The 16127-nt window shown below is 40.8% G+C and overlaps 1 protein-coding gene across 4 annotated transcripts in view; it reads right to left on the bottom strand.

Annotated features, from left to right (window-relative positions):
* The window catches only part of ELMO1 (engulfment and cell motility 1), a 683616-nt gene that overhangs the window by 380406 nt on the left and 287083 nt on the right, over positions 1-16127 (bottom strand). For all 4 annotated transcript variants that reach the window (XM_006887590.1, XM_006887592.1, XM_006887591.1 and 1 more), the window contains one exon: positions 13491-13599. In XM_006887590.1, coding sequence (XP_006887652.1) covers positions 13491-13599 — 109 coding nt within the window. The remainder of the gene's footprint in view (positions 1-13490; positions 13600-16127) is intronic.

The raw sequence follows: 16127 nt of genomic DNA, 5'->3' as shown, positions 1-16127 counted from the left end.
ATCACTTGTTATGCATCAGAGAGTTGGACAGTGACCAGGGAGGATAGAAGGAGAATTGATGCCTTTGAGCTGTGGTGCCGAAGAAGAGTACTGAGAATACCATGGACTGCTAGGAAAACACACGGATTTGTCCTGGAAAGGGTTAAAGCGGGTGTCTCCTTGGAGGCAAGGATTCTGAGGCCCCGTCTAATGTACTTTGGACATGTTGTGAGGAGAGACCGGTCCTTGGAGAGTGACATCATGCTTGAGAGGGTGGAGGGAAAGCGCAGGAGAGGAAGGCCCTCTATGAGGTGGATTGATTCAGTGACTGGGATAATCAGGATGAGAGTGTCAGAGACAGTGTGACTGTCACAGGACAGAGCGGAGTTTAGGGCTGTTGTACATAGGGTCGCTATGAGTCGCAAGTGACTCGACGGCACATAACAATAACAAACAACAATATCTCTTAATTACAGATCATTTAGGAATCTAGGCTTTACGAAGACAAATGTGGTATCAGGATTGGAGGAAGACTCATAAATAATCTGTGTTATGTAGATGACACCACCTTGCTGCTGAAATTAAGGAGGACCTGAAGCACTTGCCGTGGAAGGTCAAGGACTGCAGTCTTCAATACAGATTTAAGCTCAACATCAAGAAGACAAAGATTCTCATCACTGGGTCAATTGGCAGCACCATGATAGATGGAGAAGAGATTGAGGTTGTTAACAATTACAACTTGCTTGGCTCCACAATCAACACTCTTGGCACCAGCAGTCAGGAAATCAAAAGATAAATTGCACTGGGAAAATCTGCTGTCAGGGACTTCTCCAGAGTACTGAGAAGCAATAATGTCAGTCTAGAGACTAAGGTGAACCTAATTCAGTCCATAGTCTTTGCAATTACTTGCTATGCATCAGAAAGCTGGACAATGACAGAGGAAGAAATGTTGCCTTCAAGTTGTGGTGCTGATGGAGAGTCTTGAACATAATAACATGGACCACTAATTTCAGGGACCTCTCCAGAGAACTAAAATACAACCATGTCATTCTGGAAACTAAGGAGCGCCTAATCCAGGACATGGTCTTCACAATTTCTTGCTATGCATCAGAGAGGTGACAGTAACAAAGAAGGACTGCAGAAGAATTAATTGATGTCTTTGAGTTGTGGTGTGGAGAAGAGTCTTTAATATACCATAGACTATAAAGAAAATAAACAGATCTATCTGGGTGAGGGAAGTGGAGGCCACATTTTTATGCAATAAAATTTGTAAATTGAAAAAAAAAAAAACCATCAAATTTCTCCTTGGAGGCTAGGATTTTGAAAATCCATTTCACATACTTTGGGCACGTGGCCAGGAGGGACGTATTTTTAGAGAAGGACATCATGCTTGGAAGGGTTGAGGGACAGCACAGGAGAGGAAGACCCCGGATGATATGGGTTGATACCATAACTGGGACAATGGGGGTTGGTATGTTGGAATCAGTGAAACTGGTTCAGGATAGGGCAAGCTGCAGAGCTGCTGTACATAGGGTCACTATGAGTTGCAGGAAACTTGATGGCACATAACAATAACAACAATAAAAATATATCTCTTTATTAATCAAAAAGAGCTCTGGAAGACTAGAGACTAAGGAGTTATGCCGTCAATACAAAGGCATACAGTTCAAATCCACCAATGGCTCTGTGAAAGAAGAGATGGGTAATCTTCCATTATGTGATGAGCAGCCTCTGAAAAAACTACTGAAGGGTCATCTATCTATAAGTGAATTATCACTCAGAGGCATATAAGAACACAGCAATATAAATCTTCCGTACAAGGTAAGGCAACTTTATCAGATCTATTTCACAACCTATACCTTACACTGGAGTAGTTATTATTATTGTTATTTTTTTGATATTCAAAAACTTTGACTCACCGCGAAGTGTGAGCAATGTATTTGAACCTTGCCCTCTCTTGTGTCATCCTCATCATCTCTGATATACTCGAGCCCAGAGTCTACAGGAATAGATGTCAGTTGTTTACAACTATTCATCTCTGCAGAAATAATGCAAAATGGAGTAAATCTTAAAGAACATGATATGTCTAAATGATCTGTATAAATTTATAGTTGAGATGCATTTGATATATTCTCTTTTAAACTGCCAAATGTCATCTCTCTCAACAATCTCTTCTTATTAAGATAAAAAATAGCACTTTAATTGCAAAAGTACCTACAAATACTATTTTCAGAAACAAACAGATCACAGGATTTTAAATGCTTAAAAGAGCAAGTCAATGAACAGGAATGGCTGATGACTGTGGGTGTATCTTGTCTCTACAAATCTGTGTCTATCTCTACAGCCATATTCTCCTATGTCAATAGACTATTTTGCTGTTAACAATGTTAATTACCATGTATGTTTTAATCCAATTCTCAGATGAAACAATGATGATAATAATAATAACAACAAAATTTCCCCATTTGACACATAAGGAGACTAAGAAACATTGTAACTGTCTGAGCAAAGCCTTGTCTGTGAACCATAGCTTAGGGCCTCTACACCTGATGCTCTTACTTCAAGTCCTGCTTACCTGTAACATTTAAACAATCATTACAACATGACTTTACCTTTTATTCTCTTGTAATTTTAAATTTAGTCAAGAGAAGGCTTATGATTTTAAAACTAGGACTATGGCTGGATATTTTCCCCCCTTTAAATTTAAGGTTGAAGTAGAATATGAAAGTAGATCATAGAAATCTAAGGGTAGTCAAGCTCTGTGAGAATATACTTTATATGGAACATGGAAATAGCTTGTATTAAACAGGAAAAGGTCATTAAGAGGTATAGTTGCCAAAGGCCAATTTCCTTCATCTTTATTTAGCTAGAACATTCTAAGAATGAAAAGCAGTGGATGGTACTTCTCAATGTACAAAATCATCAATGTCTCAGAGTTAAGTGTCTTCTTTTAATTGCTGCTACACACCAAAGTGTCCTTAAGATTGCTCATCTGTGTTATTTTTACTTGCTAAAACAGAGGACTCCATGTGATGGATGATACAAGGTAGTCCACTCAACACTACTGGTGGAAATATTTCTACTACACCAAGGACAGAAATGGTAATGTCTTCAGGTTGTGAGACTGACACTTTCTTTTCTAACTAAGGTTAAACAGTTACTCATTTTTAACCTAATCATACATCGTCAAAAAGATGACTATGGCAAAAGTGTTTTTGTAAAGTAAGAGAGTTTCAATCACAAATTCAGGTCCAATTTGCCCTTAATGTACACATGAGGATAGATCACAGTAAGTACACGTAACAGGGGAGGGTGGATATTTTTTATTTTGCTAAAAGAAAATAAATAAGGAAATCATAGTGATAAGAAAAGAAACATATTACAAAAAATATCAATTTCTCTTTTTTTGATAATTAATATCACCAAAATGTTTTGGTGGCACATAAGAGCTCAGTTGCTAACTAAAAGGTCAGTGGTTCAGATCCACCGGCAGCTGTGGAAGAAAGGCATGGCAGACTTCTCCTATTAAGTCTGCAGCCTTGGAAAACGACTCTGCATTGTCGGTTGCTACAGACTCAATGGAAATGGGCCTAGATATTACCATGTTAAAAATACTGGTGAGTTGTCTCAATTTCCAATAAAGATGAAATGACTGAGTGCTGTAATTTTTTTTTTCTTTTCAGTTAGGAAAATCCAGAAAATTACTTTTAAAGTAACAAAACTGAAGGTTTCAAGTAGTTATTCTGCATTACTTAGAAGAACTTGAGTTTTGTTCAGCTATCTACCATACCATTTATGATCCTAGACTTCAAAAGGAGAGAGTTTTACCCTCAGTCCAGGGCAGATATAACGACAAGTCTGACTTCTGGATGTCCCATTCCTCTTACCCATATCTCTTTTGAGCTTGAGTATATACCCTAATGAAACAAGAGAAAATTGAGAGGCTTCTGGGCGTGTTTCCACACACCAACTTGGAAGAAATGCCAACTTGTTGTTCTACATCGTGACACCAGTAGTCATTCTTCTACCTGCTTGAAGACAAATTCGATTCACCAAGAATATCAGGGCCAAGAGATGCAAAGAATCGTAATGCTTTCTTCTTCATCTTTTTTTTTTTTGGGTAGGGTGGTTTTACTCAGTCAAGATGTCATTAGAAAAAAGAATTAATTAAGAAAAAGAAATGCTTTTTTTCTAATGACTTCTTGACTGAGTAAAACAACCCTACTAAAAAGCATAACAAACCCTAGTGTCTTAAGTTACTTTTCACTCCTGGCAACTCTCTATTGGGTTTCCAAGGTTAAGAATCTTTACAAAAAAGAAAAAAAAATTACAAAAGGAAACATTCTTTTTCTCCTGCAGAGTTGGATATGAACTGCCCACTTTTCAGTTATGAGTCACTAGGGAGTTCTGGTGGCCTTGTTGAGAGAAACTGTGCTGCAATCCCAAAGGAAAGAGGTTCGAGGCCACCAGCTGCTCTGCTGGAGAAGGATGGGCAATTTCCTCCCATGCAATTAACTGCCTCTGAAAACCCATCAGAAGGTCAGCTATGGGTTGGTTCCTAAACGACAGCACACAACGTCATACTATGGCACGGTTGTAGTTGCTATTGTTAGATGCCATCAATTTGAGTATGACTCATTGTGACCATATGAACAACAGACTTGAACCTTGTCATAGCCTGTGCCATCCTCATATCTGACACACTTGAGCCCACTGCTGTAGTGACTGTGCAAATCCATCTCATTCGATCTTGCTTGTTCTCTTTCACTGACCCATCATCTTTCCAAGCATGATGTCTCTTTGCAAGAAATAACCTCTCTTATCTATTATGTCCAAAGTATGAGAGCCAAAACTTTATCTCTACAAAAAGATAAGTAAGTCACCTTTTTTTTTCTTTTTTAAAATATTTTTTTATTGGGAAAAACAAATTGGGGGTACAAGGAGGTGAGTTGAGGGTTGGGGGCAGAAGGGTGAGGATGGGCCAGGATGCAGTTGCAGTGCTGCACAGTTTGGTCGGTGGGGGGAGCAGGTGAAGGAAATGATGAGGGTCCAGTGGGGACCAGATGCTACAGAGGAATGACAAGCATTTTCCAATAATAATTAAACCAACGGTCTTATTGATTTGGGAATTAGATGCCGACTCTCTGGCTTCTTCATGCTGAACAGGGGTGTAGATATAAAGGGGGGAAAGGAGGATGCTTTATCACCTTACTGGTGGTCTTGGGTTACAGCTGCTTGCCTTCTTGCTCCTGAGGGCCGCGACGGCTTGCCCCGGGCAGAGGGCCGAGGGCAGCTCGCCCCGAGTCGGGGGCCGAGGGCAGCCGGCCCCGGGCAGAGGGCTGCGACGGCTCGCCCTGGGCAGGGGGCCGAGGGCAGCCCACCCCGAGTCGGGGGCCGAGGGCAGCCGGCCCCGGGCAGAGGGCTGCGACGGCTCGCCCCGGGCAGGGGGCCGAGGGCAGCCCACCCCGGGCAGAGCGCCACGACGGCTGAAGTAGTCTTTTTTTAAAAAAGAAGAAGTGTGTGTGTGTGTGTGTGTGTGTGTGTGTGTGTGTGTGTGTGTGTACCGTCAAACTGGATCTGACTGGTACAGGAGACTGCCCCTCCTTCTCCAGCAGAGCATGAAGTAGAGTCTGGGTTCCCCCCCCACCCCACCAGGTGCCTGTCGGGGCCTGGGTTTCAGCTGTCCACACCACAGCAGTGGGCAACGAGCTTAAAGCCCCTGATGGCTCTGGGTGCTGACTCTCACCAGTGGCTATGGATGAAGTCACAGGCAATTTTTAGCCAGCGCCGAGTAAGTCACCTTCTTAAATGAGAATTCAGTTTTCTTTAACAATCTAGTCTTTGTTTGGGGGACCAGAACTATTAAAAAAAAAAACAACCCCCAAAACCCAGCTATCATTTTCTTGCACCAAATTATGAGCTGGATAACCTTCACATCTGTAATTACTACATAAAGATCTCTCTGTGCCTCTTATTTTCTTTAAGGGTGCCCCTCAACTCTCTCTCACCTCTTTACATACCGCACACAAATATAGCTTTTCTGTTCAAGACTTGATCATCCCTCTTATCTTTTCTTCGTCTAGCTAGATCTAACAATCACACTCCTAGACTATGGGAATACAGGCTCTGTCAGTTCTTGGTTGAACTGTGTACCCCAGAGTTACATGCATGTAATGATATCATGTAATGATATCACCTGGAAGCAATGTGATGATGGGCCCATCAAACTGAGAAGGCAAACAGTTGTGGGAGGATTAAGGATAGTAAATAAAATTCCTTAATCACATCACAGCACTAATCAGATTCAAGAATTTCCCTAGGGTTTGGCTGTAACAACTTAAATCTCACTAGAGATGAAAGGAGAGGACTGTCAGGGGTAGATCAGGACTTCGGTCTCTATGCAATGCGGCTTTCTTCCACTGAGAAAGTCTAAGACATAAAGACATCTTTAAGGAGCACAGGGTCTTCTCCTAGCATCTCCTTAATCCTGAATCTGGACTTCTCAACTAATGTGTAAAATATTCCTCACCTAATCTGTAAAGTAATCAATTTTGTTCATGAAAAATCAATTTCTGTTCATTCACTAGAAATCTCTCTGTTCTGGCAACATGAGATTTCAGGATAAGGACAAAATCTGCCCCACAAGTATACTTCCCTGGGATTTAAAATATTTACACTATGTTGAAAGAAGCATCTCGCTCTCAGAAAAGATTTAAAACATTAAAAAGTTCAAAGAATAATCTCAGTCAACATGGAAAGAGTGAGTGGAAGACACAAGAAATATTTTTCCAAGCTCTCATCTCTCCCATGTTAATCTAACTGTAGGTTGTTTATAAAAGGTAAGATTCTATGATGGGGGTGTGTGTGTCAAAGACTCAACTAAGGCAATTATATTTCATTAAGGTAAAGTCTGAACTGTATGCAGATATGACACCAGAGTTCAGAATAGGGGAAAAGCCTGAGCCAGCTAAACTATAGTTCAAAGCTAAGCTGACCACTCTACTTTCTAAATTCTTTCCATAATGTGTTTTTTTTTTTTGTACATTCTAGTGGAATCTCTCCAAAGTGCTAAAGAATAATGATATCAGGCTAAGGACTAAGGTATTGCCTGCTATGATGCATCAGAGAGCTGACAATTAATAAGAATGACAGAAGAAATGATGCCTTTGAGATGTGGTGCTGCAGAGTATTGAGCAACCATGGACTGCCAAGAGATCAAACAAGTCTTACTGGAAAGGGTGAAAAAAGTCTCTCCTTGGAGGCAAAGATCTTTCACTTTAGGCATGTGGCCAGGAGGAACCAATCCTTGGAGAAGGACATCATGCTTGGAAGAGTAAAGGGATGGAATAGGAGAGGGAGACTCTGGAAGAGATGCATTGACTCAGTAATTGGTAGGAGCAGGTGTGTCACAGTTAATGAAACTAGCTCAGGATAGGGCAGGGTTCGCAGCTACTGTTCATAGGTTGTTATAAGCAGCAGGTGACTTGATGGCATATAACAACAACAACAACAACAATACGAGTCTAAGCTCAGTGGCTGGACAATATGCAATGAGTGCAACTGTTTCCTTGAATAATAAATATAGATGTTATTAAACTTCATTAATTCTTAAAAGTAGTATAGGCTTCAATAATCATAGAAATATATATATTTAATTAAGTGCGCTCTGAAAACATGAATTGATGCTACTTTCAGCCACACTATTAGCTGCTTTCAATGTCAATATTTAAGTAGTGGATAAAGAATAATATTTTTAAGGGAAAAAAACCCAACAACTTGAAATAACTGTACATAAATAGTTGACATCAGTAATTTAATTGAACATTAATATATCTGCTTTAGATATCAAAATATAATTGGTTTTTTAGAAGTAAGTTTACTCAAGAGATCTAGGCTAAAATCTAGAGATAATTAATTTCTGGAAAATTGACTCTTTCTACTTTTACTTATTCTTTATTTTCTAACAATTAGATCTTTAACTGAGTACTTTTTTGTTGTCGAAACCAGCCTGTAGAAGTAAAAGTCCACGGGGTTGGGGTGGGGGATTACAGACAAATTTGAGCGATGTACAAAATCATGAACTTAAGAAATGGGGAAAAGCAAGCATGCAGACCAAAAGATGGACTTGGGTGTGAAACTACTTTTCTTTAGAAGGAAAACAGATATCTCCTTAAACATAAGGGTGCATTCAGATTTGTTTTTCATATTAGCAACTTATTTACTATGGCACTGGGCAACAGGCAATCCATTAAAAAGCAATTTTCCTCTTACCATGGGGTGTTCCAGCACTTGATGTCTAAATCTCAATCAGAATGTAGCAACCCTTTAATATTTTATAAGCAGAAAACAACCCATTTGGGCATGCAGACTTAAAAAACCTTACACTCTTTTCTGCGCCTTGCAAATGCCCACTGAGGCCTTTGTGGACTTCCAAGGGGGTTTAAAAGTTAAAGCTATCAAGACATTGTAAAGTTATTCTTTAGAATAGATAGCTGGCATATATGGAAAGATATCAAAACTTAAAATTAGTAGGAAAAAAGGAACTGTTGGGATCAGTCCCAGCTCATCCTGGCACTTACTGAAATGGAAGTATCTAGTGTGCAGGGTCCTACTGGGTTTATCTTTGTTCCCACACAATCTGTCACATGGTAAGTGGTCAACATACTTTAACTTAGCAAGTAAGTAAGCAAGCACATTATCCATTATCGTCTTAAACGTAGGAAATGACAATGAGTGTGTTGGCTTTCACTGTCCAAGTCTAGCTCAGCTGTGAGAGCATGGGGTTGCCCTGACACTGATAAAGCCATGGAAGACTGCTGGTGGACATTTCCGTGCCATCAGGCAGGCTCGGTAACAGTCTACAAAGGCAGCAGCTGGGTCACCTCCAGCTTTAGAAGAGATAAAAAGGCATATCTGGAGAAATAACTTCTGGGAAATGGAATCTTTATACATATTAAAATAGCTATCTTTTCCCTCCCAACAATTAGGTTCTTAATTGAACACTGGGTATTTCTTAAGTGTCAAGGGAGTGCGGGTGGTTTAGTCTATAGAGGTTTGGACTGCTAACCTAATGGCCAGGCTTCTCTGGCTGTTTAAATCCACCTGCTGCTCCACAAGAAAAAGACAGGTAATCTTCTTCCCTTCAATTTATAGCCTCTGTAACTCAAAGGTGAGTCAGCTAGCTATAAGTCAAAATCAACTCAGCATAGTTGTAGTACATTTACACCATGGAATAATATGGAGCACGCACGAGCAATGGTTTTGTAAATTACTCCCTAAATTGGGAAGGACTGGAAAGCATTATGTTGAATCTGTCCCCTAAGTCCATATGGAAAAATACTGTATAAAACTGTTATTGTAGAAAGAGGATAAGGTTCCAAGGGGGTGAAGGGTGGAAGCAGAGGGGTGGGGTGGTAATCATAGGACTGTAAAATTTGATGGGGGTGATGGTGAGGGAAATGTGAAGGATCTTGTATGAAAAACAATATATACAAACTTTGTAAATAAGTAAGTATAAAATTAAAAAAACCCAATTCAATAGCAATGAGTATGAGTTTTTTAGGTGCCAGTGATCATGGAGCACAGAAGCATTTGCTTCATCCTCAGACCTTAGTAAGAGGCTGCCATACCGGTTTCTGGTTCTGTAAAGGCTGGAAGGGCTGCTCTATACCCCCTAGACAAAGCACATGCTTCCCCCCCACCCCCACCCCATGCACAGTGCTGGCACTCACTGGAAGAGAGCAGACTGTTCAGGTTCTGGAACTTAGCCCTCGTCTGCTCACTAGCTATTCACTGACACCCAAGTCAAATGCTGTCAAAATAATAAATCCCATTAGCATCAAATTGATTCTGACCCATGTTGACATCATGTGTTTAACAGTAGAACTCTTCCAAACGGTTTTCAGTGGCTGTGATCTTTTGGAAGTAGACTGAGGAACAAGTACGACACCTATAGGCGGACTTGAACAAGCAATCTCTCAGTAAGGAGTTGAGCATTTAACTATTTACGCTACCGAATACAGGAATATTTTTGTCATGGTACTAGGGATATTGTAGCTGATGTTAGATGGATCTTAGCTGAAAGCAGAGAATACCAGAAGAATGTCTATCTGTGTTTCACTGATTATGCAAAGGCATTTGACTGAGTGGATCATAACAAACTGTGGCTGACTCTGAGAAGAATGGGAATCTCAAAACATTTAATCGTGCTAATGCAAAACCTATACTTGGACCAAGAGGCAGTCATCTGAACAGAGCAGGGCAACACTGCATGGTTCAAAATTGGGAAGGGTGTACGCCAGGGATGTGTCCTATCTCCATACCTTTTCAACCTGTATGCAGAGCAGATTATCCGAGAGGCTGGGTTCTATGAGGAGAAGTGTGGCGTTAGGATTGGTGGATGATCTATCAAGAATCTCCGTTATGCAGATGACACAACTTTGCTCGCTGAAACTGAGGAGGACCTCATGTACTTACTGCAGAGGGTCAAGAACTGCAGCCTTCAATATGGACTGAGGCTCAATGTCAAGAAGACAAAAATTCTCACCACTGGACCAATCGGTAGCATCAGGATGGATGGCGAAGAGATTGAGATTGTTCACAGCTTCAGTTTGCTCCGCTCCATGGTCAACACTCTTGGCACCAGTAGCCAGGAAATCAAAAAAACGTATTGCGATGGGAAAGTCTGTGGTTAGGGACCTCTCTAAAGTACTCAAGAGCAATGGTGTATCTCTGGAGATTAAGGTGCGCCTGATACAGGCCATGGTTTTTGCAATCACTTGTTATGCAGCAGAGAGTTGGACAATGACTAGGGAGGATAGAAGGAGAATTGACGCCTTTGAGCTGTGGTGCTAGAGAAGAGTATTGAATGTACCATGGACTGCCAAGAAAACAAACAGATTCATCCTAGAGAGGGTTAAACCAGGCTGTTCCTTGGAGGCAAGGATTCTGGGGCTTCACCTGACATACTTTGGGCATATTGTAAAGAGAGACAGGTCTTTAGAGAGGGACATCATGCTGGGTAGAGTAGAGGGACAGCGCAGGAGGGGAAGACCCTCTATGAGGTGGATTGATTCAGTGACTGGGGTAATCGGGATGGATGTGTCGGAGGCAGTGAGATTGGCACAGGATAGAGCAGGGTTTCGGGCTGTTGCCCATAGGGTCGCTATGAGTCGCAAGCGACTTGACGGCAAATAACAACAACAACAATACAGGGATGATATTTAACCAGTGGATAAAGGAGAACAGCATGGTGGGTCCAGCACGTCGGAGCACAGAAATGTGAGCCTTCAGGATCTATCCAGAAGAAAGCTAAAAACCAAACGGTACCCTGGAGGAATTGAGTGTGGCAGTGAAAGGAAAGAGCAATTTGGGGCAATAACTTGGACACAAGACATGGCAGACATACACTGATGACACTGAGCGCCACCGAGTGAATTTTCAACTCATCATGACACTATGTGGCATAAGAGAACTACCTTCTATGTTTTTCTACACTGTAGTCTCCACAGTGGTAGATTATCAGGTGTTTTAATCACATCTACTGTGTGCACATTGGAAATGTCAACCGTTGTACCACCAGGGCTCCTTCTGGATCCAAATAACAACTAAATGCGTTGTCATCCAATCAGAACTGATTCCTAGCTCTGTAAGGTTTTCAGAGGCTCTACATTACATGGGAGGAGACTGACTGAGCATCCTAACCTCCTGCCTTCAGTTTAGAAGCAAAGCTCCCTATCCACTGGCCACCAGACCTCCCTTCTGTGGCCAATACAACAGAAGGACTTCCTAGACCCTCATAATCTTATATTGTCCTGTAATGTTTTTTTAACAAGCGACTCTTGAAATGCTTCCCGCTCTGCTCCCAACGATAAGAATCAAATGTCTATTGTTATCAGGATGAGAAGTTCAACAGGGTTGATTAGATTCTCAATTTATTTCCTTTGGTTGAGTCAGCAGTAGGTAATACTGCAGACAGAATTCTCCATAAGTTGTTCTAAGGAGGGAATAGGACAGATGACGAGCACAGAAAATCAAGACAAATTGAAATCTTAAAACTTGGAGATCCTTAAACCAGAGAGTCCCTGTGTGGTACTCACAATTGACTGTTAAACAAAATGTTGGAGGTTCAAATATGCTTCGAAGACAGTGGTGCACATTTACGTAAAAAAAAAAAAAAAAGAAATTGAAAGCCCTTATACATATTAGTCAGACCTATCTGATAGCAGTTTATAAAAACCAGATCGATACAATCTACCAGGTTAGATTTCTATTGTTTGAATGCAAAAATGCCTCCATTCCAGTTTGTGAGTATAGTATTTTCTGTAGGTAATACAACCAACATAAATATTGCATACATGTATATACTATGCATATAAAATTAAGGAGGATTTTCCCCAGTTCAAGGTGTAAGAAGTATAATATGCATGTTGTTTCCATAAACTATGGAAATGATTCCTTACCTGTCCAGAAGGGTCCCCCTTCATTCCCACCAGGGGATGGTGAGATCTGCTGTGCCTGGCCAAACCGACTCCAAATCTCAGTATATTTCCTTACTAAGTTCAAATGATCTAGTTTAGCTCAGCAGCACTCATAATCATTTCAACTCTGTACATAACCCACTTTGGAATTCACCCACTAGATTCTTTCCCATTAATCATTTCAGGCCAATGTTTTAAGCTTTCAAGCAGGTGACTGGATAGTTATACTTTTACGGTAATACCAAACAGGGTATTTTTTTACAGCCATAAATAAGCATTCTACTCTAGTGTACACATTATTAAGCCTACGAGGAAGATATATGCTATTAACACTATGGATGTTGGAAGAAAAGGATATTAAAGTAAGCTCAACTCTGCAAGACAGTAGGGTTAACAGGTTTAAGCCAAATTATACCAGTGGGTGCAAAGCAAAAAAAATATTGTGGCCTTCAGTTTCTGGGTATCCTCTCCTAAATTTTGCAGTGTAAGTAAGACAAAGCATAATAAGCACATCACAGAAAACATTCTTTATCATACCAGCCCATTTTCTTCAGTGGCTCTTTCTTTATTAGAGAAAGTATTCCACACAACTGAAGCAACCAGAAGCAAGAGGATGTCATTAAAGTGGTCATTCTTTATCTTTACAGACAAAAATTATGCTGAAAGAAAGAGAGGAACATGATCTACTGGTAGGCAATACACTTAAATTTTAAAAATGAACTCAATCGCTCTTTTTTCTAAGCAGAGTATTAAAAGCAAGCTGGCTTTAATATATCTTCATTTTCATAATATTTAAAATTCAGCTATTACACCCATAAATTTCTCCCTTCCAATAGATTTTCATAATGCTTATCCTCAGAGCAGACAAGCAGAAATATGTACACCGGGGACTGTGGCCAAAGGGTGTTAGGTGACTGTGAGGAAAGTGTGGAGCCGCCAGTTCCCTGGGCATTGTTTGGGTTGGTTGGGCACAACCTCAGAAGCTGCATCTCTGCCAACCATCACACCCCCATGGGAAGCAGAGGTACTTACGCAGCTCGCCCACTTTCAGTATCTCACACAGCATCTTGGTCAGCTCTATACTGCTGCGGCCAAAGGGACATTCATGCTTGTCTTCTCGGCTGCTGTTCTCAAGCACAATCTGCGGTGGGAGAGGGAACAGGTTAGAGTTTGTGGAAATGTCAAAAGGATCAACTCTATTCTACTAGCGAAGTCCTGTCACAGAGTCCCAAGCTAAGGCTGATAAAGATGGATCAAAATTTGACTCAAATTTCATTGGACTATAAAAGCTACATGCATGTTTTCCAAATCTGCGATTCTCTTTTATATTTTGCTTGTTTGAAATAATTTTCATAGAATTATATATGTTGTTGATGCTGCGTACAGTCGAGTCAGAACTGACCCATAACTAACCCTGCACCAGGTTTTCAGAGGCACAAGACTGCCCGTCTCCATCTCTTGTAGAGAAACTGATGGCCTCTTTGTGCCTTTATGACTGCAGTGTAGCTTCTTGCCACTAGGCCACCAAAGCTCCCTACAATTATATATATTAATAAAAAAAATTCTCCAGAATTATATGTTGTTGTTAAGTACCGTCGAGTTGCAGGCGACTCATAGTGACGCTATGAAGGAGAGTCCTCGATGCTTGGGTGCCTTTCATCCTTTCTCTAGGTTCATAGCGTTTCCGAAGGCAAGCTATCATGGAAGTGGATGCCACTCCTCCTTCCAAGCTTGTTTCAATCGGGGAGCTCTACCCAACACTCTCTGTCTGCACTGGGTAGATGGCTGGCTGTATGCAAATCAAATTTTTTTGTTAATTTTTTCCTTTTTTTTTAAATAGCATTCCGTTTATTACAAATATTTAGTACTGGCTTCCCATATTTTCCCCCTTTTGTTTTTATCATACTTATGTTATCATCTAGATGAGCAGCAAATCAATTATTTTTAAAAAGTGGAGGGGGATGGAAAAAAATGTATGGTATAAAATGAACACTGGTTACTGTAGACTGTGTTATTCCACCTTCATCCAGTACTTGACTGTAAGTACTAAAAAAGGAAGATCTGACTTGAAGATAAGCTTGTTAAGAGTAGAATCTGGTAGTGGGTTTTAGAGCTTGGGCAAGGGGAAAGGCTGAGGTCCAACTCTGAAGAGATTTGCATGTGAATTGATTTGTGGACCCACATTACTTTTAATTGAAGACATTCACATTCAAAAGAAAGGTAACCAGGAAAAGAGAGAAGGGAAAAGAAATAAGAAAAGGAAGAAACTGTCTTTTGAACAGAATTATATACGGAGAAGTTTTTTCTTTTTAATTAATATTTTTAATCATTCATTGACACTGTGTTTCATACAGTCCTTCCTTTACATTATATTTCATACATTTATATTGTGTGGCTCTTTTTGTTTCCCTTACAATCATCCCACCAACTACTTTTGTGAAAGCACATAAGCACGTTAATTCATACCTCATGCCCTAATATCCCCCTTTTAGATAGCCAATTGCTGATCTGCCATCTCTATCAAACCAACACTTTGAGAAAACAAGCACTTTTCTTTTGCTGAAGGATCCTCTGTTCAGCTTGGAAACTTTGAGCATCTGCATTCACAAACAAAGTCCAATCCAGAGCAAACCATCAGGTTACAGCAATCAACCTGAGTTCGCAGCATGAATCATCTTCTCTATCTGGTTGGGTTCTGGTCATCTCATCCCAGTCACCTGTGGCTAGGTTTAAATGAGCATCAGCTGCAAGCTCTGGAGTTCACACTTCTGCGTTCCAGACTTGGTCCCTAACCAAGACTCATCCCTAACATCCACATGGGGTCAAGTCCAGTCAACAGTCCTCAAGACTCCCTGCTCCTCAAGCCAACCACCCTTTGCTGCTCATCTGTAGACAGTAGGTGGGTAGTGCTTAGGGAACATGTGCAAGCTCACCCTGTTTCTCCGTTGTTGTATTCCTCCCTCTTCCACTCCCGAGGATCCAAGTGATTGAGAATACATGAGCAAACCCCAACCTCAGGTCTTGGAGATAGGGTCTGATGGGCACCAACTTTATCCTGCCTCTGAAGCCAATCAGTTTGCTCCAGTTATAAAAAGACAGTTTCCACCTACCCTTTTTGCTTTTCCCTTCTCACCTTTTCTGTTTGCCCTTCTTTCAAAGGGAAATCTCTTCTATCAATAGTCCAATGGGAGTCCACAAATGCATTGAAATGCAGATCTCCTCAAGGGCTGGGTGGGGAATCAATCTTTCCCCTTGACAATGTCCCAACCTCCACTATACTTTTCTACTTAAAAGACTGCACTGAAATTGTAAAACAAATATTGGACTGTTGTTGTTAGGTTCCACTGAGTGAACTAAAACACATAGCAACCTGATGAACAACAGATTAGAACCTTGCCCTATCCTGTTCCATGCTCACCAGCTCTCATAGACTCTAGCCCACTGTTAAGAGTCACTGTGTCGATCCACCTTGTTGAGGGTCATCTTTTCTTTCTCTGACTTATCACCTTTCTCAACAAAATGTCGTTTTTCCAAAGACTGGTCCCCCTTCCTTTCTCAGTATTAGCCATGATTTTTATGATCCACACAGTCAAATGCCTTTGTATAGTGAATAGCACACAAATAGACATTTTTCTGCTATTTTCTGCTTTAAGCAAGGATCCATTTGAC

Source organism: Elephantulus edwardii, unplaced genomic scaffold, assembly GCF_000299155.1.
Source record: "Elephantulus edwardii isolate Elephantulus edwardi_28Jun2011 unplaced genomic scaffold, EleEdw1.0 scaffold00059, whole genome shotgun sequence".
NCBI lineage: Eukaryota > Metazoa > Chordata > Mammalia > Macroscelidea > Macroscelididae > Elephantulus > Elephantulus edwardii.
The sequence above is the reverse complement of the archived record's forward strand: the minus strand, read 5'-3'. Positions and strand labels throughout refer to the sequence as shown.